Here is a 27,373-nt window from a genome sequence, read left to right as displayed (position 1 = left end):
AAAGCAGAACATTTCAAAGCCGGTACCCCTGTTTTGAATCTTTGTGGTCTGGAGCGGAGAAGGGAGCAGGGGACTGCAAAAATCAGCAAGGAGTCCCTATCCTGTCACTGTAGAATTTTGGGCATCACTGACCAAAAAATAAGGGAACCTCGGTTTTATGACTGAAGTTAAGAATACTGGCGCCATGACAAAGGAAGGTAGAGCTGGAGTTCCTATAGCATCAGACTGAAGACACCCTTGTCAATGAAAAACCAAGACTACTCAGTGAAAGCCCTTCTGGTCAGAAAACTTTCAGGTCATATGTTAACATTTGAATATGGCCTTAGTAATGACTACTTATCAAACCCTGTAAGGGAGAAACTTTACTTTGGATGGGATTATCCCATAAAAGTGGGTCCTCAATGAAAATTTCAGTTGTCAGCAAGCCTATCTTATTTTTCCCATTTTAATTTTTACTCAAGTAATTCTTACAAGTATTCCTTGAGTTGTTTCTCTAAATGTCAAGGTTTACGATAAAATGAAGGAGACTTGCCCCCTAAATCCAGTCATTTTAAATATTTTAAATGCTTTTGGCTGGGTCATCAGTATTTACTTTTTTGTAGTGATTATTTCTAAAGCATGCCTTTCATCTTTTTCATTAAAATATAAATGACATATAACATTATGTTAGTTTTAGGTGTATGACATATGGTTTGATAATATGTATATACTGCAAAATGATTACAAGTTTAATTAACAACCATCACCACAGATAGTTACAATTTTTTCTTTGTGATGAAGAGAACTTTCAAGACCTACTCACTCAGCAACTGTCAAATACATAATACAGTGTTGTTACCTACAGTCACTATACTGTAGTCTTTATGTTCTTATTTCAAATTATATGCTAGGTGAGGCCTGAGCTCTTATTCTGCTCCTTTCTCCTTTCCTCAATCCAACCAATATCATAATTTTTTAAAACCACTTTCAATTATGACTGTAAACATAATCTGCAGCTGAGCCAAGAGGTATCCAATGTCTGTTTCCTTTCTTAGACAACAGTTGTTTATCCTGCACTTAGAAACTGAAGCTCTTTCGGGGCGCCTGGCTGGCTCATTAGAAGAGCACAACTCTTGATCTTGGGGCTGTGAGTTCGAGCCCCACACTGGGTGCAGAGATTACTTTAAAAGAAAAATGAATAAACTTTAAAAAAAAATGCAGCTCTTTCTTTTTTCACTCAATTTTTTGGGTAACTTTCTCTAAATATTTGTACCCTCCAACTTCTTCTCAATAAGATCTTCACAGTCAAACCTATCTAATTAATGTTTTTTTCCCCCAAGATTTTATTTGTTTATTTATTTACTTACTTGACAGAAACAGAGAGAGAGAAAGAGCACAGAAGCAAGGGGAGCAGTGGAGGAGGGAGAAGGAGAAGCTCGATGCGGGGCTTGATCCCGGGACACTGAGATCATGACCTGAGTCGAAGGCAGATGCTTAATTGACTGAGCCACCCAGGCGCCCCTAATTAGTGTTCTGTTGTTCTTTGGTAGCTTCAAGTGCCTTCCTCCTCCAGTTCCAAATCCGGGCTGGTTAATCCCCAGCCCCACTGCACAGCTCTCATCAGGAAAGGTCCCTTCTAACGCTGGGGACTCTTCATCATCTCTCTCCTGAGCCAGCTGTTCGACTTGCCCAGATTCCAGGGCTTGCTTTTTCTGGTTTCCCTACCATCTCTCTCCTCCCTCATTTTCAAAAAAGATTTTATTTATTATTTGACAAAGAGGGACACAGCAAGAGAGGGAACACAAGCAGGGGGAGTGAGAGAGGGAGAAGCCGGCTTCTTGCCCCTGAGCAAGGAGGCCGATGTGGGGCTCAATCCCAGGATCCTGGGATCACGACCTGAGCCGAAAGCAAATGCCTAATGACTGAACCACCCAGGTGTCCCTGTTCCCCCTCATTTTTTGGCATTAAAACAATTCCTTTAGAAGTATTCTGAAACAGTGCATAGAGTATTTTAAAAGAGAGAGACTGAGATTTGCAAATCTAAAACTATATTTAATGTATTTGACAATATGTGTGGGCACAGAATTCAAGGTTGGAAATAATTTTCAGCTGAGAATTATGAGAGTTTGTTCCTCTGACTTATTGATTCTAATGCTGTTGCAGTCTGATGCCTTTCTGATTACCAATCCTTAACAGATTATTATTTGTTGTTCTGGGAACTTTCAGAATCTTTTCTTTATCACTCTACAGTTTTATGGTGATATTATGGGTTTTTTCCCCCTCTCTTTTTAGAAAAAAATTCATCATACTGGGTACTCAAACAATAGAATCATGGCCTTTGGTTCTTGGAAATTTTCTTACTTAGGGTTTAGGGCTTAGCACTAATTGTTCTCATAGAGAATTTCAAGCAGCAGCCCCTCTTAACAGATCCACACTTCATCTCTGACTTCTAAGATCCTCATGCCTCCGATTTCTAAGCTCTTTCCAAGTTGTGCGGAGCAAATTGTTTCTTCAATAACCCCCTCTGCAGCCTCTTTGGCCCAACTTCCTCCACCCTCCCAAGTCAGTTACTGCTCCACCTACTTCCATCTGCATATATCACAGGGTTCAGGAGTGCAGGTATAATCTCCAAGATAATGGAACATGGAGTTTCTGTTTCCTGCTTTTCTAGTTGTTTTGAGGTGATATACAAAAGGAAGCATAAACAACTTTTCTGTTATCCTAAAACTGAAAGGTCCTCCCTTCAGCATGACTCTATTTATTTATTTATTTATATTTAGCATGTCTCTCTTTAATCAGGTGTTAAAGACCCCTACAATACTTCCAAGTGCTACTACAAACATTTAAATTCATACTGAGCTAGGGATGCCTGGGTGGCTCAGTCGGTTAGGCATCTGACTCTTGATTTCGGCTCAGGTCATGAGCTCAGGGTTGTGAGATCAAGCCCAGAGTTGGGCTCCGTGTTTAGCAGGTCAGTGGGGTCAGTGAGGAGTCTGCTTCTCTCCCTCTCCCTCTGCCCCACCTCCTGCGCGTATACTCCTTCTCTCTCTAAAATAAATAAATAAATCTTTAAATTCATATTGAGCTAAAGCCAAAAATGCCCTTTGAGATCATCTCAGGGACTTAATGGGGAAGATAAGCTCTGCAGTCAAGCCCCTTCATTTAAATACAGTTCTGTTTCACCTATTAACTGTTCCTACTAAGCTGCATTAAATTAAAAAAAAAAAAAGTTAAAAACCTACAGACCATGTGTCATATGCGAACATTCACTGAGCTATTCATTTATGACTTGTACATCTTTCTACAGCATATATGTTTTTAATTTTAAGTAAACTCTCCTTCACACATGGGGCTCAAACTCATGACCCCAAGATCAAGATTTGCATGTTTTACTGAGCCAGTCAGGCATTCCCTTTGCAGCATATCAACCCTTCAATTAAAATGTGTTAAAACCACCGGTTTATGGGGGCCTAGGTGGCTCAGTGGGTTAAGCTTCTGCCTTCGGCTCAGGTCATGATCTCAGGGTCCTGGGGATCAAGCCCAGCATCCGGCTCTCTGCTCAGCGGGGAGCCTGCTTCCTCCTCTCTCTCTCTGCCTGCCTCTCTGCCTACTTGTGATCTCTGTCAAATAAATAAATAAAATCTTTGAAAAAAATAAAAAAATAAAAAAAATAAAACCACTGGTTTAGTTTTAAAAAGGAAACAAACAACAACAAAAGGTAACAGGGCCAGAGAAAATAAGCAATTTTCTCAAAATCATTCAGTCAATAACCAGAACAAGTTCTCTAACTTTCAGCTTCTCATTAACTGATCTAAACATACAAATAAGAACCCTTCCAGACTGGGGAGTTCTGAGGGAGGCTGAGACTGAGCAGAAGTGTCACTCTTAGCCCCTCGTCATCCACTCCAGAATGGTGGAAAACTCCAGATACCATAGAAACTGAAGAACTCAATGAACTTAACCAGGGATTATTAAGAGCTGACAGAAGCTCATCAGTCTTCCTGAAATAGAAAACCAAGATTGGGGGTGCCTCGGTGGCTTATTCAGTTAAATATTCGACTCTTGATTTAGACTCAGGTCACGATCTTAGGGTCCTTGGATTAAGCCCCAAGTTGGGCTCTGCACGCAACTCAGAGTCTGCCTGAGTTTCCCCCTCACCCCCCTCCCTGCTTGTCGCACTTTCTCTCTAAAATTTAAAAAAAAAAAAAAAATTTAAAACAAAAAAACAATTTTGTACTTAAATATTTTTTTGACTATGTAGCATACAATACTGGAATAGCCTTCCCTCTCGCTGTAACTATGCAAACACTACTATTCTTTCAGATTCAGTTCTAATTCCATTGTATGTAGTCTCCTTAGACCATGTAAATAGTCTCCTTAACTGTTCACATAAAGTTCTCTCCCTCACTTGAACTTATGGTAGTACGAGGTTTCTTTTCCCTTCAATATATATTATATGCTAATGATACACTATCATTGCATTAATTTCCCTGTTATATGTACAACACATTTCTTCCAGAATATAAGCTTTGTGAGGCTAAAATGTATGACAAATACCTCCTGGTTTCACGCATGCACTTAGCAATCTTGCACATTCTGGTATTTCACAAAACACCAAGTGATTATCGTATCTGGTACTCCAGATGGATTTTCCTAACTCCACTGGCATACTAGTTCTTAGAAGGACCAAATGCGATTTCAAGTAAGACAGCCACGAACTACGATTTAGTAATTTTCCAAGTCATTTATACAACTCTTCACATATGAAAAAAAACTGCTTACTAAGTGTAATTAAAATGCATGACATAAAAGTCTAATTATGTTTTGATCATCTAGAAGTCATTTCTCTTAAGTCTTTTACAGCTGTAGTTGATGCAAGCACAGAAACACAGGAAAAGACCCAACTCACTGCCTGTGGCACAACTGGCGCTGCAGCTCCTACATGAATAGCATCATAAGGGGCTTCTTCAGCGTACCCCATTCTTCCATCCCCCACTGAAAGAAAAAAAATTATGCTTTAAAATCTGTTCAGAAAGAACTACCCAGTGTGAACAATTACAGGAGGCTTAAAGCAGAGCAAAGAGAAACTTTTAATAAATGATGCGGGGACAACTGGATATTCATGTGGAAAAAATATACACTTGAATCTCTATCTCTTACATGCACAAAAATCAATGTCAGACAGATCAAAGATCTAAATGGGAAAAGCTAAAATAATGCCTCTGCGAAATAAGACAGGGACATAGCTTCATGATTTTATAGTCTTTTTTTTTTATGATTTTTATTCATTTATTTGTCAGAGAGAGAAAGAACACAAGCAGGGATAGTGGCAGGCAGAGGGAGAAGCAGGCTCCCCAGTGAGCAGGGAGCCCGATGTAGGGCCTGATCCCAGTACCCTGGGATCATGAACTGAGCTGAAGGCAGATGCTTCACCGACTGAGTCACCCTGGTGTCCTGATTTTAGAGCAGCCTTAAAGAAGACACAGAAGGGGAGCCTAGGTGGCATAGTTGGTTAAGCATCCCATCGGTGTTAGGTCAGGTCGTGATCTTAGGGTCATGAGGTGGGGCCCTATATGGGGCTCGGCACTCAACAGAAGCGTGCTTCAGATTCTGTCTCCCTCTCCCCCTGTCCCTCCCACTCGTGCTCACTCTCTCGCTCTAAAATAAATAAATTAATTTTTTTTAAAAAAGGACACAGAAAACACTAGAAAAAGCTATTAAGTCTGATACATTAAAATTAAGTATTTCTATTGGGGTGTTTAGGTGGCTCAGCCCATTAACCATCATGATCCCAGGGTCCTGTGTTGGGCTTACTGCTCAGCAGGGTATCTGCTTCCCCCTCTGCCCCTCCCCCTACTTGAGCACGCACGCTTTCAAATAAAAAAAATAAACAAAATCTTAAAAAAATAATATTAAGTATTTCTATTAATCAAGAAGCACCAATATGAGTGAAAAAGCATGCTGCAGAGTGAAAGAAAAGATTTAATATGTATAAATAAAGGGCTAATCTGTAGAGGTCCTACGTATCAAAGAAAAATATAAACAACTCAATATCTGAACAAGACATTTCACAAAGGAAGACATCCAAACGGTCAAGCATATGAAACAGAGTTTGACCTCACCAGTTGGTAGGAAAATACAAAATTAAAATCACAAAGACTTACTACTATACACTCACTAAGTGGGTAAAAAGAAAAACCTAGCAATACCGAGTGTTGATAAAACAAAGAGCACTAACTCTTAATCTCACAAAACAAACTGAGGGTTGGGGGGGGAGGGTTTTTGGGAGAGGGTGGTTGGGTTATGGACACTGGTGAGTGTATGTGCTATGGTGAGTGCTGTGAAGTGTGTAAACCTGGAGAGTCACAGACCTGTACCCCTGGGGATAAAAATACATTATATGTTTATATAAAAAAAAACAACAACAAAAAACAAAGAGCATTAAAAACAATGATACATTGCTGATGGGAATGTAAATTGGTTCAATCACTTTTAAAAAGTTTTGCAATGTGTATGGTTACCCTATGAACCTGCAATAATGCTCTACCCAAATAAATGCTTGTCCGATGAGTGTACACACACATTTGGACCTCTGTCCTCACATGTTCACAGCAGTACTGAGAATATCCCCAAATTAGAAACAACCCAAAATATCCATCTACAGTAGAAGAAACAAACACGTTTTGGTAATGTCCTCATAGTAGGATGTTATATAGCAAACAATAAAAATTAATTATACAAAAAAGATGGGTGAATCTTACAAACATAATATTGAATGAAAGAAGTCATTCATCATAGAATATATACTGTATGATTCAGTTTATCTAGTGCTCAAAATTAAATTGAGCATCATTTATGGAAGTGCAACTAAGTAGTAAATACATAAAAGTAATGATGCTGGTTAGCACTTCTGAAAGAAAAGAGTTCTGAGGAGAGAAAAGCAAGCAGGGGACATCCCAGCTACAAATGCTGTTCCCCTTTCTAGATCAGTGTGATGATGAAGCAGGTATTTTTTCTAAGCTTCGCATTTATGCTCTCTGCATGTTTTAATGCTTGCTACTTCTCATAATAGTACAGTGTGCTCACATGGAAATATGTTCACTATATACTGCTGAAAAAAGCCAACTACGCATGTATGAGCCAATTAAAAAGAAACTGTGTATATGTATATTTTTTCATACGTATATTTATATGTCTACAAAACTTAAGATGGAAAAGGAGGGGTTTCTTTTTTATCTTACACATTTCTGCACTTTAAATTTTTCATAATGGACACTTGCTACTTTGCTATTACTTCTTCAAAAGCAATGAATACAGAATTCACAACATGAGCATTTTCTGAAATGGTTAACAGTCATATCACCACCGTGGTCAAGGTACAGCCAGCATAATATTTTACAATAATTGTTTTCCTCACCTAGTACTTAAAAGTGAATGTTTAAAAATAAAAAAAGCAAAAACTAGCTTGAGTATTATTTAGCTTGCATGGGATCTTCTGAAAACAAAAATCCTCCAGAGAGGAAATTTTCAAAGTTTTCTGATACTCACCAACGAGTTGCACTCTCCCTGAAGACAAAAGCATTGGATCGTCCTTTCTGACATTATTTATTGAGTCATCTACTAGCTCTTTAATGTGGTCAATTCCTATGACTTTTCCACTAGAGCCAACCTGGAAATGAGGGAATAATTCAATAGCTCACTGGCCTAAATTTGTCTTTCTGAAGTGTCATTAAAGTGTCTCCTCACCTAAAGTCACATTCTGCAATGAGAAATGAAGACAAACAGCTCAAGCCACCAATTAGATTGTTACTCAGTTTACTGTATTTACCAAATACAACTTTTTCAGTTATAACCCTCAAATGGATAATTACATCTCAGTAATTAAGGAGATGGAGGTACAAAAACTTGCAATACTAAAAAAAAATCCTTTCTTTGAGTTCTCATTTTTAAACCCCACACCCTGAAATAAGACTTAACTGATTAATAATTGACAAATATTAAATGCTTATTATTAATATTAAATATTAAAGGCTTAATAAGTACATAATTAATATTAAATACTTAAACTGCATTTAACTAATATTAAATGGTAGTTGGTAAAATCATTTTTAATTCAATTCCATCTAAAAGTGTGAGTTTAAACATTAAAATGTTACATAAAAAATTGTATAGAGATTTCTATACCCAATTCTATTGCCATATGTGGAAAATATAAAATACATAAAAATATAAAAAGGCCCCAAGTATAAATATGAATTGTAAAATAAATTTAACAAAATGTAAAGACTCTGAAGTCAGACAACCTGGGTTCACATCTAACCTTCATCACTTACAACTGTACAACCTTGGCAAGTTATTCTATGAATCAGGTTCCTCAGCTGTAAAATGATGAGGAAAAGGGTACATACCTCTTAAATGATGTGAGACTTAAATAAAAGAATACATGAAAAGCACTTAGAACACTCACTAGCACATGGTAAATATGTGAAAGACATTAACACTACTTTTAAAAAGGTAACTCAGAAATCTAATGATTTTTAAGAGGTGAATTTTTCTCTAAAACCATAAATACATCAAATATCAAGAACATGTCATTAAGTAAATACTTTGTCTAAGCATAATAAAAAAATCCTGGGGTGCCTGGGTGGCTCAGTTGGTTAAGCATCTGCCTTCTGCTCAGGTCATGATCTCTGGGTCCTGGGACTGAGTCTTGTGTTGGGCTCCCTGCCCCGCTCTCCCTCTCTCTGCCCCTCCCCCTGCTCATGCTGTCTCTCTTGTGTTCTTTTCCAGCACACACTCTCTCTCAAATAAATAAAATCCTAAAAAACCAAAAAATAAAAAAACCTGACATTCCATTAGGGAGCTTAACTTTTACAAAACAAGTGAGACAACTGAAAAGAAATACCTGAGTCATCTTATGTAAGAAGCACTGTTCTGGATGCTTAGGATACATCAACAGGGAAAAAAAAAAATTAAGTAAAATTCCCACCCTCCCTGGAGCTTACATGCTGGTGGTCTGCCAGTTAAATATTTACAGCAAGCTAAATGGATTCTAAAAGATGCATCATCCATAAATCCCAACCTAACTAGACCAGAATCTTCCTAACTAGCCCTCAGGAACAAGATTTTTTGTAGTAATCAAATTGATTGATTATCTGAGCACAGGTAACTCCAGACTCACTCAGGAGAGAGTCACTAAGATAAGCCTCTGGTGATAAAACTCGAAGTATAATAAACAAGGCATTTTTCTAAGAGTACTTTTCTTAATATAAAAGAAGCTCTACTCTTATTTCTAATAACCCTGTAGGAGTGTTTGGAAATCAGATTCTCTACATCATTTTCTGCCAGCTGAGAAGGCAGTCTGGAAGTTGCTGGTTGCCATCTTGTGATCACAAGGGAAAAGCCTGACTGAAGCCAACATTTGGAGGAAAGCAAAGTCAAACCAAGAACCAAAGAGAAACCCACTGTCAATAACAATGTCTGATCTTCTTTTGAATCCAGCCACACAAAAAGCCAGATACACTTTGGACTTTTCCATTATATAAACCAAATATATTCCCCTTTGGGACCAAATTTGGACCATATCTTCTGTTATTTGCAACAACAAAAAAACCTAAATGATACATGTTCCAACTGCTATATTAGAATTAAAACAAAACAAAACAAAACAAAAACCTCCAAAACTGCTAGTAAAAAAATGTACAGCCAAATACATAATATGCTTCTCCTGGAATGGAATGAAAAATAAAGCTCTTACCATACGTGCAAAACATGCAGTAAGGATTCCACTTCCAGATCCTACATCGAGAGCTTTAGCTCCTTCATGCAATTGATCAAATAGAAGTTCTAGCGCATATGCATGCTGCCAAAAGAAAACAAAGCAAATACTCATTTCTTTTCAAGACTCTATAAAGTATATATACCATGGCATATAAAGTTTCCAACTTCATACCAATTTTTCTACTACTGTCACCTACCAAGATAATGAAAACACAACATATTATATACTTAGATTTACAGAATTATATAAGAAAGTTTTCACTGATTAAATTACATGTATATAAAATGTTTTAGTAGGGGCGCCTGGGTGGCTCAGTGGGTTAAGCAACTGCCTTCAGCTCAGGTTATCATCCCAGGGTCTTGAGATCCAGCCCCACATCAAGCCCCACCTCAGGGTCCCTGTTCAGCGGGGAGCTTGCTTCTCCCTCTCCCTCTGTTCCTCCTCTATCTGCTCTCTCACTCACACTCTCTCTCAAATAAAGAAATAAAATTCTTTTAAAAAATAAAATAAAATAAAATGTTTTAGTAAATTTAGATCTCCAGTGTGTGAATTTTTTAATTTTAATTAATTCAAAGTCAAAAGCTACAAAAGGATTTACAGTTAAGTCTCTACCCCACCCCTGTCCATCACCTTTCCCACCCCCAACCAATTTCACTCCCTAAAGGCAATCTATGTTGTCAGTTTCTTGTGATTCCTTTCAAACATACCTATTCTATGCATATAAAAGCAAATATGTATCTATTTTTTAATTTATTATATCTTGAAGAACCTTTTTTTTTAAAGATGTTATTTATTTATTTGACAGAGAGAGATCGCAAGTAGGCAGAGAGGCAGACAGAGAGTGTGGGGGGGAAGCAGGCTCCCTGCTGAGCAGAGACCCCCCCCCCCCCGACCATGTGGGACTTGATCCCAGAACCCTGGTATCATGACCTTAGCCAAAGGCAGAGGTCCAACCCACTGAACCACCCAGGCACCCCTTGAAGAACTTTTCTTATCAATACTTTTTTTTAAGGTTTCTTTTTAAGATTTTTATTTACTTATTTGACAGAGTGCAAGTGAGCACAAACAAGGGGAGCAGCAGGCAGAAGGAGAGGGAGAAGCAAGCTCTCTGCTGAACAGAGAACCCAATGTGGGTTCCTAGGACCCTGGGATCATGACCAGAACTGAAGGCAGCCATTTAACTGGCTGAGCCACCCAGGCGCCCCTTTCTTATCAATAATAGCCTCTTCATTCCTTTTTGAGGCTGAGAAGTATATTCTTGTACATATAATAAGAAAACCCACCCCCCAAAAAATCCCTAATGAGGGATATTTAACCTAGCTCTAATCTTCTGTAACAAAAGGGATGAAATAATCTTAAAAGCTGTACGTATAGGATAATATAATGATCTTTATAAAAATCTTATAAAGTGGGGCACTTGGGTAGCTCAGTCAGTTAAGCATCTGACTCTTGGTTTCGCCTCAGGTCCTGATCTCATGGGTCATGAGATCGAGCCCCACACCCAGCTCCACACTCAGCAGGAGTCTGCTTAGATACTCTGCCCCTTCCCCCACTAGTGCACACACGCTCTCTCTCTCTCAAATAAATAAGTAAAATCTTAAAAAAAAAAAAAATCTTAGGGCACCTGGGTGGCTCAGTGGGCTAAAGCCTCTGCCTTTGGCTCAGGTCATGATCCCAGGGTCCTGGGATAGAGCCCCGCATCAGATTCTCTGCTCAGCAGGGAGCCTGCTTCCCCCACTCCCCCCGCCCACCCTTCCTCTCTGCCTACTTGCAATCTGTCAAATAAATAAAATAAAATCTTTAAAAAAAAAAATCTTATAAGTGTATGTATAGGATAAGTTCCTAGAAGAAGAACTGAGGGGGGTCAAAGGATATATATTTTTATGTTTACAGTATATACAAATTACTAATTAAATAAAATCATATTGGATACACTTTAGACCAAACCAAGAAATAAAGCCTTTTCTATTCCCTCCTGTTTATAAACTTACATTTCAGTGCTTTTCCAAAATATGGAGTTAGAACTAATAAATATTATCTCAAAAGCTGTCCTTAAATGCCTGCTATGTTCATTATTAAAAATCATCAAATGGGGGGGTGCCTGGGTGGCTCAGCTGGTTTAGCAATTGCCTTAGGCTCAGGTCATGATCCTGGAGTCCCAGGATTGAGTCCCATAGCAGGCTCCCTACTCAGCAGGGAGACTGTTTCTTCCTCTGATCCTCCCCATCCCCACACTAGCTCTTTCTCTCATTCACTCTCTCTCAAATAAATAAAATCTTAAAAAAAAAATCAGCAGAGGGGCACCTGGATGGCTTGGTCTCTTAAATGTCTGACTCTACGTTTTGGTTCAGGTCATAATTTCAGGGTCATGGGATCGAGCCCTACAAAGGGCTCCATATTCAGCATGGAGTCTGTTGTTCCTCTACAACCCATTCTCTCTCTAGAATAAATAAATAAAATATTTAAAAGGAAAAAAAGAAAAATTTTAAGCATTAGAAACAGGTAATGTTCAAAATGGAGGCCAGACTGTAAACTCCCTATTTAGAAAACTAATTTAGGTGACCAAAGCCTTAGAGCCTAAGGAACCAGCATGAGAGAGCCTGCTAGGACATAGGAAACGTTCTGATCTTCATCTAGGTGATGGTTACACATATACATATATGAACATTCATTAAGCTATACATTTAAGATCTGTGTACTTTTCCGAGTGTGTATAATAATTTAAAACATTATCGAGGGGCCGTTGGATGGTGCACTCAGTTAAGCATCTGACTCTTGGTTTCAGTTCAGGTCATGATCTCAGGGTCCTGGGATTGAGGCCCACGTCAGGCTCCACACTCAGCACGGAGTCTGCTTGTCCCTCTCCCTCTGTTCCTCCCCGTGCTCTCTCTCTCTCTCTTTCAAATGGATAAATAAAATCTTTAAAAAAAGTAAAGTTATTGAAAAGACTTTATTCCAATCACTAAAAGTGGACGATCAGATACCATGCCCCCCCCTCCATGTGATGGAACAGAAAAAAACCATTAGGCAGTATTATTGAAAAGGAAAAGGGAAAAAAAAAAAAAAGGTGTGTGTGTCAGTGTGTGGGGGGTAATAAGTTAAAATACCACTAGGAAACAATTAACCAAATTTAGAATATGGGAAATTCTATAGGACAAACGGACAAGTTTGTTTTGTTTTGTTTTTAAGAATTTATTTATTTGAGGGAGATTGGAGAGGGAGGGAAAAAGCAGAGGGGAGGGGTAGAGGGAGAGGGAAACAGAAACTTAGGCAGACTCTGCCTTGAATGTGGAGCCCGACATAGGACTTGATCTCACAACACTGAGATCAGGACCTGAGCTGAAACCAAGAGTTGCACACTCAACCGACTATGCCACACAGGCTCCCCCAAATGGACGAGTTTTGTCAATAAATAAGTGGTATTTTAAAAAACGAAGGGGTCTTTTAAAATTAAAAGGAACGAAAAAGACTGAAAAAAACTAAAAAGATGCAAAGTCTGGACCTTGTTTGGATCCTGATTTAAGCAAATTAACCATAAAACAATTTTTTTGAAACACTTGGTACAGTCTGAGCATGAACTATGTGTAAGATATTCATATACTAAGGAACATTTTTAGGTATGATATAGTATTGCAGTCTTGTTTTTAAAGTAATCAGATTTATACTTAAATATTTAGGGGTGAATAATACTATGTTTGGGATTTGTTTTTAAATAGTTCAGCAAGAACGAAACAAAGATAAAACAGGATTAACAAATTGTGGGTAATTATTAAAGGTGACGATGGCTACATGAGGGTTCATTATATTATTCTATTTGTATATGTGGTGTTGGAAACTTTCCACATTAAAAAGTTAAAATAGAAAAAGTTAAGGCTACTATTCCACAACTAATGTAAAAAAAGACCTTTAATAGATACAACTACACACAATCCGAGGGTTTTCAAACAGTGTTCCAGAAAGTCATTAAAGTTCCAAAAAAGCTCATTAGGGATAACACACAAATGCACACTGAAGGATGGGTGTGCTTTGGGGAAAGAGTTTTAGAGAACGAACTTTATCAATTTTTCACACAGACTGCTTTACAAAAGAGGCTCTTGACTGAAGAGTGAAAAACACTTATGTTATGAAAAAGAGTTCTGGATTAAATATAAATAGCAGCTTTCATCAGACTCTTACAATAATCAGTTATGAGGTTTAATAATTTCTACTAATAAGATAACAAGTATGGGCCTAGAATAGGGAAGTAGTCAAAGAAACAAAATAACTCCTGCAATATCTGGCTTTCCTGATCCAGAAATCAAAGGACAAGAAGGAACTTTCAGAAGGTGCCAGTCCTCAACCTACAGACAGTACTGTACCATCTTAATTCCAAAAAAGCCTCAGGAATCTTTTTCTACAGTACCATGTTTGCATATAAGATTGGTTTTTTTTTTTTTTAAAGGAAGTATGCTGGGGCGCCTAGGTGGCTCAGTGGGTTAAAGCCTCTGCCTTCGGCTCAGATCATGATCCCAGGGTCCTGGGATCAAGCCCCGAATCGGGCTCTCTGCTCAGCAGGGAGCCTGCTTCCCCCCGCCCCACCTCTCTGCCTGCCTTTCTGCCTACTTGTGATCTCTATCAAATAAATTAAAAAAAAAAAAAAGTATGCTGAGTTATTATTAAAGTCCCATCCAGAGGTAAAATGTCAAGGCCTTCAATCACAATTGCTAGCTTTTTTTATGCTTTTATCAGCCTAGCTAATATTTTTCTAGATAACCCATGTTTATCTCTAAATTCTTAAACTAAGCTTTTTAGAAGTTCTTTTTTTTATAATTATGAAAAATTTTAAACCCACAAATACATTGAATACACTTTTTTTCTTTATATACAGTCACCAACTTTATATATTGTGCCAACTGTTTTACAAAACCATCCGAAAATAGGCTGTAGACATCACGATACTTCACCCCAAAATACTTCAGCATGAATCTGCTAAAAAAAACTAGGACATCTCCCTTTGCAACCACATCACCATTAACACACTCAAGAAAATAATCAATTTAGTATCATCTAACATACACACCATACTCAAATTTCAACTGTCCCCAAAATGTTCTTTTTTTAATATTCTTTTTTTTTAAGATTTTATTTATTTATTTGACAGAGAGAGAGAGATCACAAGCAGGCAGAGAGGCAGGCAGAGAGAGAGGTGGAGGCAGGCAAAGAGAGAGGTGGAAGCAGGCTCCCCGCTGAGCAGAGAGCCCGATGTGGGGCTCTGTCCCAGGACCCTGAGATAACGACCTGAGCCTAAGGCAGAAGCTTAACCCACTGAGCCACCCAGGCACCCCCCAAAATGTTCTTTACAGCTGTTTTTTCCCTAGTCCTTTCAAGGTTCATGCACTTCATTTGTCAATATTAAATATTCCCCCCTCAATTCTCCTCTACCCACCACTTCTCTATTCTTGAGAACAACTGACTCCTTTAAGAAGTCCTGTCTGACCGTCCCACATAATACCCCATATTCTAGATTTCCTCAATTTCCTCAGGGTTAGACTCAGATCCAAGACTTAGCAAGAACAGCACACGAGGCTTGCTAGGCACCTCCCGTTGCATCACATCAGGAAGCACATAATGTTGGGCCACCTCACCTCTGGACTTGCCAAGCTCAACCCACTCAGTCAATGTGGTAACAACTAGATCACTCTATTTTAAAGGCCTAATTTTCTCTTTGTAATCAGTAATATGTAGAGTAATAATTTGAGACTACTTGAACACTTTTGTTCCCAACCTTCCTCTAAATTGTTTTAATTGATGATCTCTGCCCAATTCAATCATTATATTGATGATTACAAAATAGTGATTTTTTAAAAAGTTCTATTATTCCCTCCATATGTATTAATTGCCATTCTTCTGTTTTTCATTTTTGTCTCTGACTTGCTTTTTAAAAAAATCTCTACAAACTCATGTATTTTTGTTTCTTAATTCACAATGTTATAATCCATTATCTTCATTATCTATCATTTTTCAATTTTCAAATTGTCTACAATTTGGCCTCTGGGAATCTCTTCAAACCTGCTCCTATGTCCTTCCAACATCACCTCATAAACCTTTGAGTACTTCCTCACTTTCCAGTATTCAGTTACTTCTCCAAGGAGCTCTAGTCTCGTTTAGTGAGAAATGATATTGAGGATTCAATATCTGCATACTAAGTGTGCTCACATCTACCAGGCTGCCATTTTAACAGGTTGCTTTTAATCTCTAGCCCAATGCATATAACACATTTTCAATTAAGACTCTGGAAAATACTGCAGGATTGTAGATACTTCTAAGCAAGTCTGTGATTTCAAAGTTCATTAAACAGAGATGTCATTTCTCTCTGCTCCTCACTTTCTGTTTTTCTTTAAACACTTCTCAGATCTATGCAATAAATGATACAAAATCACAAATGCTTGTTCACGTAACACAATCATTACTGTTTTATTCTCCTCACATCCTGGTTCAGCAAGCATCAAAGGACAGTGCAGTATTACTGTTTGTACGTACATACATACATATAGATGCACTGTGTGACTATATACATACACATAAATATACACATTTTCCTTATTAAGAGACAGCAGTAAGGATATATAAGTGATTAAAAATGCATCCTTTTTAGCTGCCTGCATGGCTCCCAGTGGATTAAGCATCTGCCATCTGGGCAGGTCATCATCCCAGGGTCCTGGGATCGAGCCCCATATCTGCCTCCCTACTCAGCAGGGAGTCTCCTTCTCCCTCTCCCTCTGCCTCCCTCCCTGCTTGTGCTCACTTGCATGTGCATGCTCTTACTCTCTCAAATAAATAAAATCTTTAAAAGTAAATAAATAAAATAAGTAAATCAATATTTTTAAAAAACAAAACTATTCCTATTCCATGGTCAAAAAACACAAAGAAGTGAGCATCTGGCTGGCTCAGTCAGAGAAGCATGCAACTCTTGATCTTGGAGTTAGGAGTTCAAGCCCAGAGATTACGTAAATAAACTTAAAACGAGAGAGAGAGAGAAGAAAACAGAAACTGGTAACATGTAGAGGGTAAAGAGTGAAAAGGAGATCTCACTTTCAATCGTATCCCTCTAATCATCTACTTCTGACCTTAGAAGAAACCATTTTTAGTTTTCATGCCTAGAGGAAGACATATGTTTGTATGTATATGTGCAGATTTGATTTTTGTATATTATAGAATATTCTTCTATACTCTACTTTTATACTTAATGTTTCCTGAACATCTTGCCATATTGGTACTTGCAGAGATTCCTCATTTAACAGCTTTGCAGTAAATCTCACTGTACGGATGTACTACAATTATTAACCATCCAGTATTAGTGGACTATCAGTGATCACTATTTTTTTTCCATTATAACTAATGGGACAATGAACATCTTTAGTCATTTTGTACCTATAAAAATATACCATAGGATAAATATCTTGAAATAAAACTGAAGAGTGAAAGGTTTATTTATTTCACATTTTGTAAATTTGCCAAATTGCCTTCCAACACTATCAATTTCCTCTCAACAAAAAAGTACGTAACTGTTTCCCTCTTTCCAATACAAAGTATTAAACTTTTTGACCTCTGACAATCTGATAAGTGAAAAATGGTACTTCACTACAATTCTAATGTGTGATTTACTAAGCATATAAATATAAATGAAAATGACATTTTTTTCATTTGTTTAAGCGCTAATGTCATCTGTATTTCTTTTTCTATGAACTATTATTCTTGTACTTTGTACTTTAACTACATTCTTTTGGGTTCACCAGTCTTTCACTTCTTACTTTACAGGATACACACCCACATTTGTATATGGAAATATGCCCTAGATTGTTGTATGTATTATAAATATTTCCCTCAGTTTTTCTTCTTTTAATTTTGCTTGTAACATCTTTTTCTCTGCAGAAATCCTAAATTTTTATGTTGCAAAATACATGTTTTTAATGGTTCCTCTTTTGTCATGTTTTATAAAGTCATTTCTAGGGGCGCCCGGTGGCTCAATCTTTAAGCGTCTGCCTTTGGCTCAGGTCATGATCCCAGGGTCCTGGGATGGAGCCCTGCATCGGACTCCCTGCTTGGCGGGAAGCCTGCTTCTCCCTCTCTCACTCCCCATGCTTATGTTCCCTCTCTCGCTATGTCTCTGTCAAATAAATAAATAAAATCTTTAAAAAATAAAAAGTCATTTCTAGGGGCACCTGGGTGGCTCAGTTGGTAGGCATCTGGCTCTTGATTTTAGCTGAGGTCATGATCTCAGGGTCATGAGAGCCCCACACCAGACTCCACACTCAGCGGGGAGTCGACTCCCCCCTTCCCTCAGCCCCTCTCTCTAAAATAAATAAATAAATCTTTTGAAAATAAATTTAGAAATAAAGTTATTTTTTTTTTAAGATTTTATTTATTTGTTTGACAGAGACAGCAAGAGAGGGAACATAAGCAGGGGGACAGTGGAAGAGGGAGAAGCAGGCTTCCTGCTGAGCACGGAGCCCAATGTAGGGCTCAATCCCAGGACCCTGGAATCATGCCTTGAGCTGAAAGTAGACACTTTACAAGTGAGCCACCCAGGCACCCCAAGTCATTTCTATTTAATGTTTATAAATAATGATTTTCCTATATTTTCACCTAGTGTAATTATCAGTTCATCATAAATATATGTAAATTTATTTTAATATAAAGAAGGCTTTACATTTAAATAAGAGCTTCTCCAATCCCAAATACTCTCAGAGAATCAGAAAAGCTATTGTTCTTCTTCCCCAAAACCAACAGAGTACTCATTCAAATAACTGACATTTAAAACCCAAGAAAATTCCCAACAGATTAAAAGTGCCAGATAACTTAAAATAGGTCCTTCTCAAAGTTATAAAGCTTCATAGCTGCTATACTTGACCAATCCCTAATGAATTTTCCAAATAAAATATGAAATAAAAGAAATAATATTCAACTTAAGATTTCTACAATATATCCATTGTATTATTTAAAATAGTCTTGTCCTGGGGGCACTTGGGAGGCTCAGTCAGTTAAGTGGCTACCTTTGGCTTGGGTCCTGATCCCAGGATCCTGGGATCGAGCCCCCCATCAGGCTCCTTGCTCCGTGAGGAGCCTGCTTCTCTCTCTGTCTGCTGCTTCCCTGGCTGTGCTGTTTCTCTCTAATAAATAAATAAAATCTTAAAAAAATATATTCTCTTCCTTAATTTGCTCATCACTAAAGAACCTTTTATATCCCATTTTTATATGATTAGATAATAATGACAACCAACAAAAACTTTAATGACAATATCTATCAAGAAGACTTCTCTCTATATGTCATGTATTAAGAATAAGAGGTTCGGGGCGCCTGGGTGGCTCAGTGGATTAAGCCTCTGCCTTCGGCTCAGTTCATGATCTCAGGGTCCTGGGATTGAGCCCCACATCAGGCTCCTTGCTCAGTGGGGAGCCTGCTTCCCCCTCTCTCTCTGCCTGCCTCTCTGCCTACTTGTGATCTTTCTCACTCTCTGTCAAATAAAATATTAAAGAAAAAAAAGGTATTTATTTAAAAAAAGAGGTTCATTACCAATCTACATAACTCATAGATGATAAAATTGATCTAATTACAAATTCAACTTTTTTTAAAACCCTTTTTAATGAAGAAACATCTTAGAGGGAAAATGTGATCAATTTATCCAAATGACCAAAGTCAACTTACCATGTGTGGAGCACTGATTGTTGCTTGGAAACCTGCAAAAGAAGAAGAGAACTACTGACACATTCAGCTGCAAAAACATACCAGATATTCCACATAACTCCTTTCCTAACATTCACAAATTCTTTTTCATAATAATATTTTGTTTTTATGATCTCAAGAAAATAAAACTTTTATTTTGCATTTTAGAGTACTGTCAAGCAGCAGTTAAAATGAGAAAATACAATCATGCCAAAGGCTAATATGCTCATTTAGTACAACACTCCCACTATTTCCAAAAATTTCTTCTGCCACAGTTAGCTAACATACAGTTGTCAAGAAGTTGAGTTGTTAAGTTTGACTTGTTTTCTCTCCAGGTTTATAAAAAGAAAAGAAACTTCCATATATATATAACAGGCATGCAAAATCTCTGAAAATTAAATTGCATCCTATTTCTGGCAACTTATTGGGCAACTGGCAATCAGAGTAGCTTGAGACTAAAAAACTATCTCAGTTTACTCTTTATACTATTGCGTGATGGTAATTCACAATCTTTTCTCAGTTTTTAGCTTTCAAGTTTTTTCTTCCAGTGCTGCTTTCTCGAAACTTATTTACCTGCTTCTGCATCTGAAGCAATTTTCACTGAGCGGTGGTAGCAGGTGCCTTCGGGGTTCAGAAGCTCCCCAGGATCTTCTCTGCTGTTAGAGTGCTTCAAAAGAAGAAAGCATGGCAGCTGGCAGACAGAATCCTGAGGCCCTTCTAAGCCTCAAAGGCGCCCACTGCCAAGGCTCAGCAGTTCATCAAAACCTGCTTCAGGAGAAGGAGTTAAATACCGAACTTTCTAAAACCAAGCACAAACCAAAAAATTCAGGGCAAGTGAAGCAGAGAAGTCAGTAACCACTTAATTATACTTATTTCCTTTAATATCCATTTAAAAAATTGATGTTAATGTGAAAAAAACTTTAGTCATTAAGGCCCTAAAGAAAGCTCAGCACTCAGCTTAAACTTAAATTTTCATTAAAAGTATGTTTCAAGGGGCGCCTGGGTGGCTCAATGGGTTAAATAAAGCCTCTGCCTTCGGCTCAGGTCATGACCCCAGGGTCCTGGGATCGAGCTCCACGTCAGGCTCTCTGCTCAGCAGGGAGCCTGCTTTCCTTCCTCTCTCTCTCTCTCTGCCTCTCTGCCTACTTGTGATTTCTGCCAAATAAATAAATAAAATCTTAAAAAAAAAAGTATGTTTCAAGAAAAATGTTTAAAATATTCTTTATAGGGGCGCCTGGGTGGCTCAGTGGGTTGGGCCTCTGCCTTCGGCTCAGGGTCCTGGGATCGAGCCCCGTATCGGGCTTTCTGCTCAGCAGGGACCTGCTTCCCCCTCCCTCTCTCTGCCTACTTGTGATCTCTGTCAAGTAAATAAATAAAATCTTAAAAAAAAAATAAAATAAAATACTCTTTATATATATTATATATAGTTTGAAAAAATAGAAAAAATACTTAATACATAACATCATTTTATTGAAAATGCCTGTTTGGAATTATGACACTTAACTGAGGCATAAAATTCACACTAGCAAGGTAGTAATAAATATCTGTGTCCCAGTCCATTTTTACTTAACAAAAATTATACAGTAAGTGAGCAAAAACGTGACATTTTGAGAAGTCCAGACCTTACCTATTGATTGTGGAGAATCCATATAAGGATTACATTTTGCATAGTGGGAACGGTCTGTGGCCAGCATTACTTCAAATACTTTATCTGTTTTGATGATTCCATTTTCTGAAATGAATGAGGCAAACATTTTAAGCTAGGAGTGAGATGACTAGATGTACTTTAGAATTTACTTTGGTTGCACTGGAGAGCAAGATTGGAAGTTGTTGCAATGGCCCAGGTAAATACAACCTGGTCTTCAGTGATGACACAAAGGATGAAGAAAAGTAGAAGGATTTGAGTTATATTTAATAGGTAATATATACCTAACTAACTAGCTTTGGAGGAAAGATAATGGGTAATGGTTCAGATGCTGATATCATACACTGATTTGCGAAATCCTGGAAAAGCAGCAGAGTTAAGGAGGAAAGGATAACTTATTTGTTAGTGGCTATAAACCATACAAGTGGAGATAATGCAGCAGTCCACTGAACACGTGGATCTGGGGCTCAGGAAAGAGATCTAGGACAGTGATATAGACTTCTAGTAATATAGATGGTAACTGAAGCAATGAAAGTGAACTCAAGTAGCCAGGGAAGAATACACAAAGAAGAAAAACAAAAGCAAACATTGAAGAGATGTGCAAAGGAAGTGGGACCTTCAAAGATTATGACAAAAAGCAGCTATGTGATGAAAGTCAAGTAGATAATCTGTTACAAAGCCCAAGAAAGCAAGGTCAATGATTATATTTGGCTCCCCCAATGAACTATAAATTCTTTGAGATTAAGTATACTATGTTAAACTCAAATAACCCTCATGTTACCATATAATTATTCAGTAAAGCCCTTATTAACTCACTCAATATGCTTACTGACTGTCTAATACATACCAGACACAATGGTACACAGGATCATTATTATATAGGATTAAAAATAAACAAGATAACATAATTACAATTTTACAATGTAAATAGGTGAATTATATAGTATAAAAGTATACTTTAGTAAAGCTATTTAAAAAAAAATTCAAAGGGGGAGCCTGTGTCGCTCAGTTTTTCTTTTTTTTTTTAAGATTTTTAAAGTACGCAAGGGGTGGGCGGGGGGGCGGGGGTGAGTAGGCTTCCCGCTGAGCAGAGAGCCTGACAGGGGCTTCGATCCCAGGACCTTGGGATCATGACCTGAGCCCAAGGCAGAGGCTTTAACCCACCCAGGCACCCCTGGGTGGCTCAGCTGGTTAAGCGTCTGACTCTTGGTTTTGGCACAGGCTAGTTTTGGCACATGATCTTTGGGTCCTGAGATCAAGCCCCACCGTGAGCTCCATGCTTGGCAGAGTCTGCTTGTCCCTCTCCCTCTGCTCCTCCACGTGCTTGCTGAATCTCCCTCTCTCCCTCATAAATAAATTTAAAAATTTACAAAAAATTCAGTGGGACTAGAAGTGGCAATTAAGAAGCCTTGATTCTGGGGAAGAATGAAAAGAAAACAGGGAAAGAATGGTGACTTTTGGGGCTCAGTGGGTTAAAGCCTCTACCTTCAGCTCAGGTCATAATCTCGGGGTCCTGGGATTGAGCCCTGCATCGGGCTCTCTGCTTGACAGGGAGCCTGCATCCTCCTCCTCTCTTTCTCTGCCTGCCTCTCTGCCTACCTGTGATCTCTGTCTGTCAAATAAATAAATAAATAGAATGGTGCCTTTTGGTGCAGCAATAAAGGAAAAAGAGAATTAAGGATCCTGTAGAAACAAGAGTAACAAGATGTGCCGACTCCTCCCCTCTTCCCAGTACTACTCCTAACACATCACCATCCATTAAAGAAACTGCAAGTCACTAAACTAAAAAAAAGGTGTTCTGGAACTGTGTCCACAAAATGTTCAAAAATAGGAAAAAGAAAAAACCCAACTCCGTTCAAAGATACTGTAAAAAAGAAAACAAAATGCAAATCAAAACATTTCAGCTGAGGGGCACTTGGTGGCTCAGCAGGTTGAGCACGCAAGTCTTCGTTTTGGCTCAGGTCAAGGTCTCTGGGTCGTAAGATCAAGCCCCACCCCCAACCTTGAGCGCCAAGCTCAGCAAGGAGTCTGCTTAAGATTTTTTCCCCTCCCTGCTTCGGCTCTCTAAAATAAATATACAAATAATTTTTTTTTAAATAAAAACAAAAAACAAGGGGTGCCTGGGTGGCTCAGTTGGGTAGGTATCTGACTTTGACTCAGGTCATGATCTCATGGCCCTGGATCAAGCCCCATGCCAGCCTCTGCACTCAGTGGGGAGTCTGTTCCTCCCTCTCCCTCTGCCCCTCCCCCTGGCTCATGCTCTCTCTCTCAAATAAATAAAATCTTTAAAAACCTAAAAATTAAAAAAACATTTCAGCTGATTTAACAGAAACAATAATTTTAAAACTATACTCTAAGAAAAACAGCAGAAAGTAAGTAAAAGTATTACCAGGAACAATCAACCTCACGACATATACTAATAAAACTATCAGACTTTAGAGGCACCTGGTGGCTCAGCTAGTTATGTGTAGACTCTTGATTTCAACGCAGGTCATGATCTCAGGTTAGTGAAATGGAGCCCCAGAGTGCAGGGTGTGGATTCTCTTTCCTTCTCCTTCTGCCCCTCTTCCCCCTGCCCCTGCACCCAAGCCTGGCTTGGGAGCACGCTCCCTCTAAAACAAAAACAAGCAACAACAACAAAAAAATACCATCAGACTTTAAAGGCATGGGAAAAAAAAAATCCTCAGAACCTCAAGGGAAAAATTACCTAATAAGGGTTAAAAAAAACTACCTAATAAGGGTTAAAAAAAAATAAGGGAATAACCTAATAAGGGTTTAAAAAAAAAAAAAAGTTAGGCAACCATCAGACTTCCTAAGAGCAAAATTCAAATCAAAGCAAGAATGAAGTAACATTTTCAAGAAATTCAAGAAAAGAAAGTGCAGGGGCACTTGGGTAGCTCAGTCAGTTAAGCATCTGACTCGGTTTCGGCTCAGGTCATGATCTCAGGGTCCTGGGATCGAACCCCAGGTCAGGCGTGGCATTCAACGGGGAGTCTCCTTGAGATTCCTTCTCATTCTCTGCCTGCCCTCCACCCCCCACCCCATACTTACTCACTCTCTCAAATAAATAAGTAAATCTTTAAAAAAAAAAGGGGGTGGGGGGAGAAAGAAAGAGAGAGAGAGAGAGAAAGGAAGGAAGGAAGGAAAGACAGACAGACAGACAAAAAGAAAGAAAATGCAAATCAACAATGAAAAGAAGCAAACTACTGAGGCACCTGGCTGGCTTAGTGAATATAGCATGCAACTCTTGATCTTGGGGTCATGAGTTCAATCACCACACTGGGCATAGAGCTTACTTTAAAAAAAAAAAAAAAAAATTTAAAAAACCCCACAATAACAAAAAAACAACAAAAAAAGAAACTACCACTACATTCAACAACTTGGATAAATCTCAAAAGTACCAATCTCAGTGAAAGAAGTCAAACAAGGAGACTATACATTATATAATTCCATTTATATCAAATTCTAGAAAAGTCAAAACCATAGTGGCTATGGTTGCTATGATTGCTAGAGATGGGGGTAAAAAGAGTAGATTAATTGCAAAGGCGCATCGGGAAACTGTAGGTAAAAGAAATGTTCTATATCAGAGATCAGCAAATTTACATAAAAGTCCAAATAGTAAATATTTCAGGCTTGGCAGACAAAAGTCTCTGTTGCACGAACTTAACTGTCAGTGTAGTATGGGAACAACCACAAACAACACCAAAAAAAGGCTGTATTAAGAAAACTTTTACAACTAAAAATAAAAAGTTGGGGCGCCTGGGTGGCTCAGTTGGTTAAGTTGTGACTTTTTTTTTTTATAAAGATTTTATTTATTTATTTGACAGACAGAGATCACAAGTAGGCAGAGAGGCAGACAGAGGGAGAGAGAGAGCAGGAAGCAGGCTCCCCGCTAAGCAGAGAGCCCGATGCAGGACTTGATCCCAGGACTCTGGGATCATGACCTGAGCCGAAGGCAGAGGCTTCAACCCACTGAGCCACCCAGGTGCCCCAAGTTGTGACTCTTGATTTCAGCTCAGGTCACGATCTCAGTATCCTGGGATCATGCCCCACTTTGGGCTCCATGCTCAGCCAGGAGGCTGCTTCAGGATTCTCTCTCTCCCTTTGCCCCTCCCTCGGGCACTCACACTCTCTCTACATAAAATAAATAAATACATCTAAATAAATAAACAGCGGCACCCGGGTGGTTCAGTTGTTTTAAGCATCTGCCCTCTGCTGGGGTCATGATCCCAGGGTCCTGGGATAGAGCCCTGCATCGGGCTCCCTGCTCTGTGGGAAGCCTGCTTCTCCCTCTCCCATTCCCCCTGCTTGTATTCCCTCTCTCACTGCGTCTCTCTCTCTGTCAAATAAAGAAATAAAAATCTTTTAAAAAATAAATTAAATAGGGACACCTGGGTGGCTCAGTTGGTTAAGCAGCTGCCTTCAGCTCAGGTCATGATCCCAGCGTCCTGGGATCGAGTTCCACATCGGGCTCCTTGCTTGGCAGGGAGCCTGCTTCTCCCTCTCCCTCTGCCTCCACCTACCACTCTGTCTGCCTGTGCTCACTCTCGCTCCTCTCTCTCTGACAAATAAACAAAATCTTAAAAAAAAAATAATAATAAATAAATTAAATAAATACAGACAGACAGACAGACAGTAGACCAGATTGGCTTGTGCAGTGTAGTTTCCTGACCCTTGTTCTGTATCATTAGGGTGTTGGGTTACAGAACTATATTTTTCCGAATTTTTCAAAATGTAATATTTTTTTTAAGTGTGCGTGCGTGTGGCGTTGGAGGGCGGGGAGAAAGAGAGAGGACAGTCAGTGCATGCAAATGTGCACACGCCCACGAGGGGGAGAATCTTAAGCAGGCTCCAGACCCCAGCATTGTTGGGCTCCATCTCACAACCCTGAGATCAGGACCTGAGTCGAAATCAAGAGTCAGACACTTAACTGAGTCACCCAAGCACCCCCTGAATGGTTTTTTTCCCCAAAGATTTTATTTATTGAGGGAGCGAAGGATAAGCAGGCTCTCCGCTGAGCAGGGAGCCCCACACAGGGCTCCATCCCAGGACTCCAACCGAGCCACCCACTCAGTTAAAAACCAAAGGGTTTTTAAAAGCATGCCACTGTTTATTAAAAAGCTGAACACATCAAGGCTTAGAATCAAGCTTTATTAGACCATTATTGGGTGGTTTCCAAAAATTCCACCACAAGATTCTTTTTATTTTTGCCCCAAATTCTATATTTTGAAAGATGCCTAAACTAAGCTACATTTAATAAGTTAAGTCATTTTGCCATTTTTGGTAATTTGACATATACAACTACCAGTGCCCTGAAATGTTTTTATCAAACAGCAAAATAATTTAATGTTTCGCTTTTGGTGGCTAGCCTAATTATGAGTAAATGTGTAATTACCATTAGGCTTTCTAAAATAGTGAACAGCTTTAGAACCACCCATACCCAATCCTCCTGCGCCCTTGGGACCAAGGACCTTAATTAAATAATTATAATAATGGCTAATGTTGGTCCAAATACGCAATTGATCCAAAGGAGAAGTCAGCAAGATTCAAAAAGGAGAATGCAATAGAATCCAAGCCATAAGTCAAATAATAAGAAACTTGAAAAGATTAGAGCCATGTTAAATGTCTGTTTCTCTTTTCTACTTGTGGGATGGTAGAAGGCTGCAGAGGGAGATAAATTCCATGGAAAAAACAAAAATGTTTTAAGAGTCATGATTTAGATATGAAGAAAACTAAAATGTGACATGATTTCAAGCAATTGATCAAATGTAAAAAACACGGAAAAATATCTGACTATTCCTCTACAATAGTTGGGGGGGGGGGTCTGTGATGTTGGAAACAGAAAGTAGGGAATAAACTCACAGCAGAGTACATAACTCAGCCAAATGTTGACACAGTCATACAATTGATGACTACTGATTTCCAACACTTAAAAATCAACAAAATACAGAAAATTTATTTACTGCTGAAGACAAAATACAAATTATCAACTTTGACAATGTGAAAGAGCCACTAATAAGTTGGAAAATAAGAGGGAGAACTCCCTAGTATCCTTTCTTACAAAGTAGAAGGGTTACCAGAGATAGTGTTAGTTTATAAATTATGAAAAAAGAACTGAGGTTAAAGTATATTACTAAAAGTTGGAAAGGTAACCACAAAAAAGGAAGCAAAAAATTATGATATAACTATATGAGGGAGAGCTGGGTTTGTAGTGTTAAACACTTCTCCATCTTGGCAGGAGGTCAACAGATAATGTCTGAAGTTG

At 38.6% G+C, this 27,373-nt stretch overlaps 1 protein-coding gene across 2 annotated transcripts in view; it reads right to left on the bottom strand.

Annotated features, from left to right (window-relative positions):
* PCMT1 (protein-L-isoaspartate (D-aspartate) O-methyltransferase) overlaps positions 1-27,373 on the bottom strand; it is a 44,056-nt gene that overhangs the window by 8,744 nt on the left and 7,939 nt on the right. For both annotated transcript variants that reach the window (XM_032873161.1, XM_032873162.1), the window contains exons 2-6: positions 21,091-21,195; positions 19,446-19,477; positions 9,737-9,841; positions 7,528-7,648; positions 4,889-4,974 (exon numbers count right to left, since the gene is read on the bottom strand). In XM_032873161.1, the coding sequence (XP_032729052.1) occupies positions 4,889-4,974; positions 7,528-7,648; positions 9,737-9,841; positions 19,446-19,477; positions 21,091-21,195 (449 nt within the window). The remainder of the gene's footprint in view (positions 1-4,888; positions 4,975-7,527; positions 7,649-9,736; positions 9,842-19,445; positions 19,478-21,090; positions 21,196-27,373) is intronic.

The sequence above is a fragment of the Lontra canadensis genome, unplaced genomic scaffold (assembly GCF_010015895.1).
Source record: "Lontra canadensis isolate GAN:19392208 unplaced genomic scaffold, GSC_riverotter_1.0 scaffold47, whole genome shotgun sequence".
NCBI classification, from domain to species: Eukaryota; Metazoa; Chordata; class Mammalia; order Carnivora; family Mustelidae; genus Lontra; species Lontra canadensis.
Note: the sequence above shows the minus strand (reverse complement) of the source record. Positions and strands in the feature narration are given on the sequence as shown.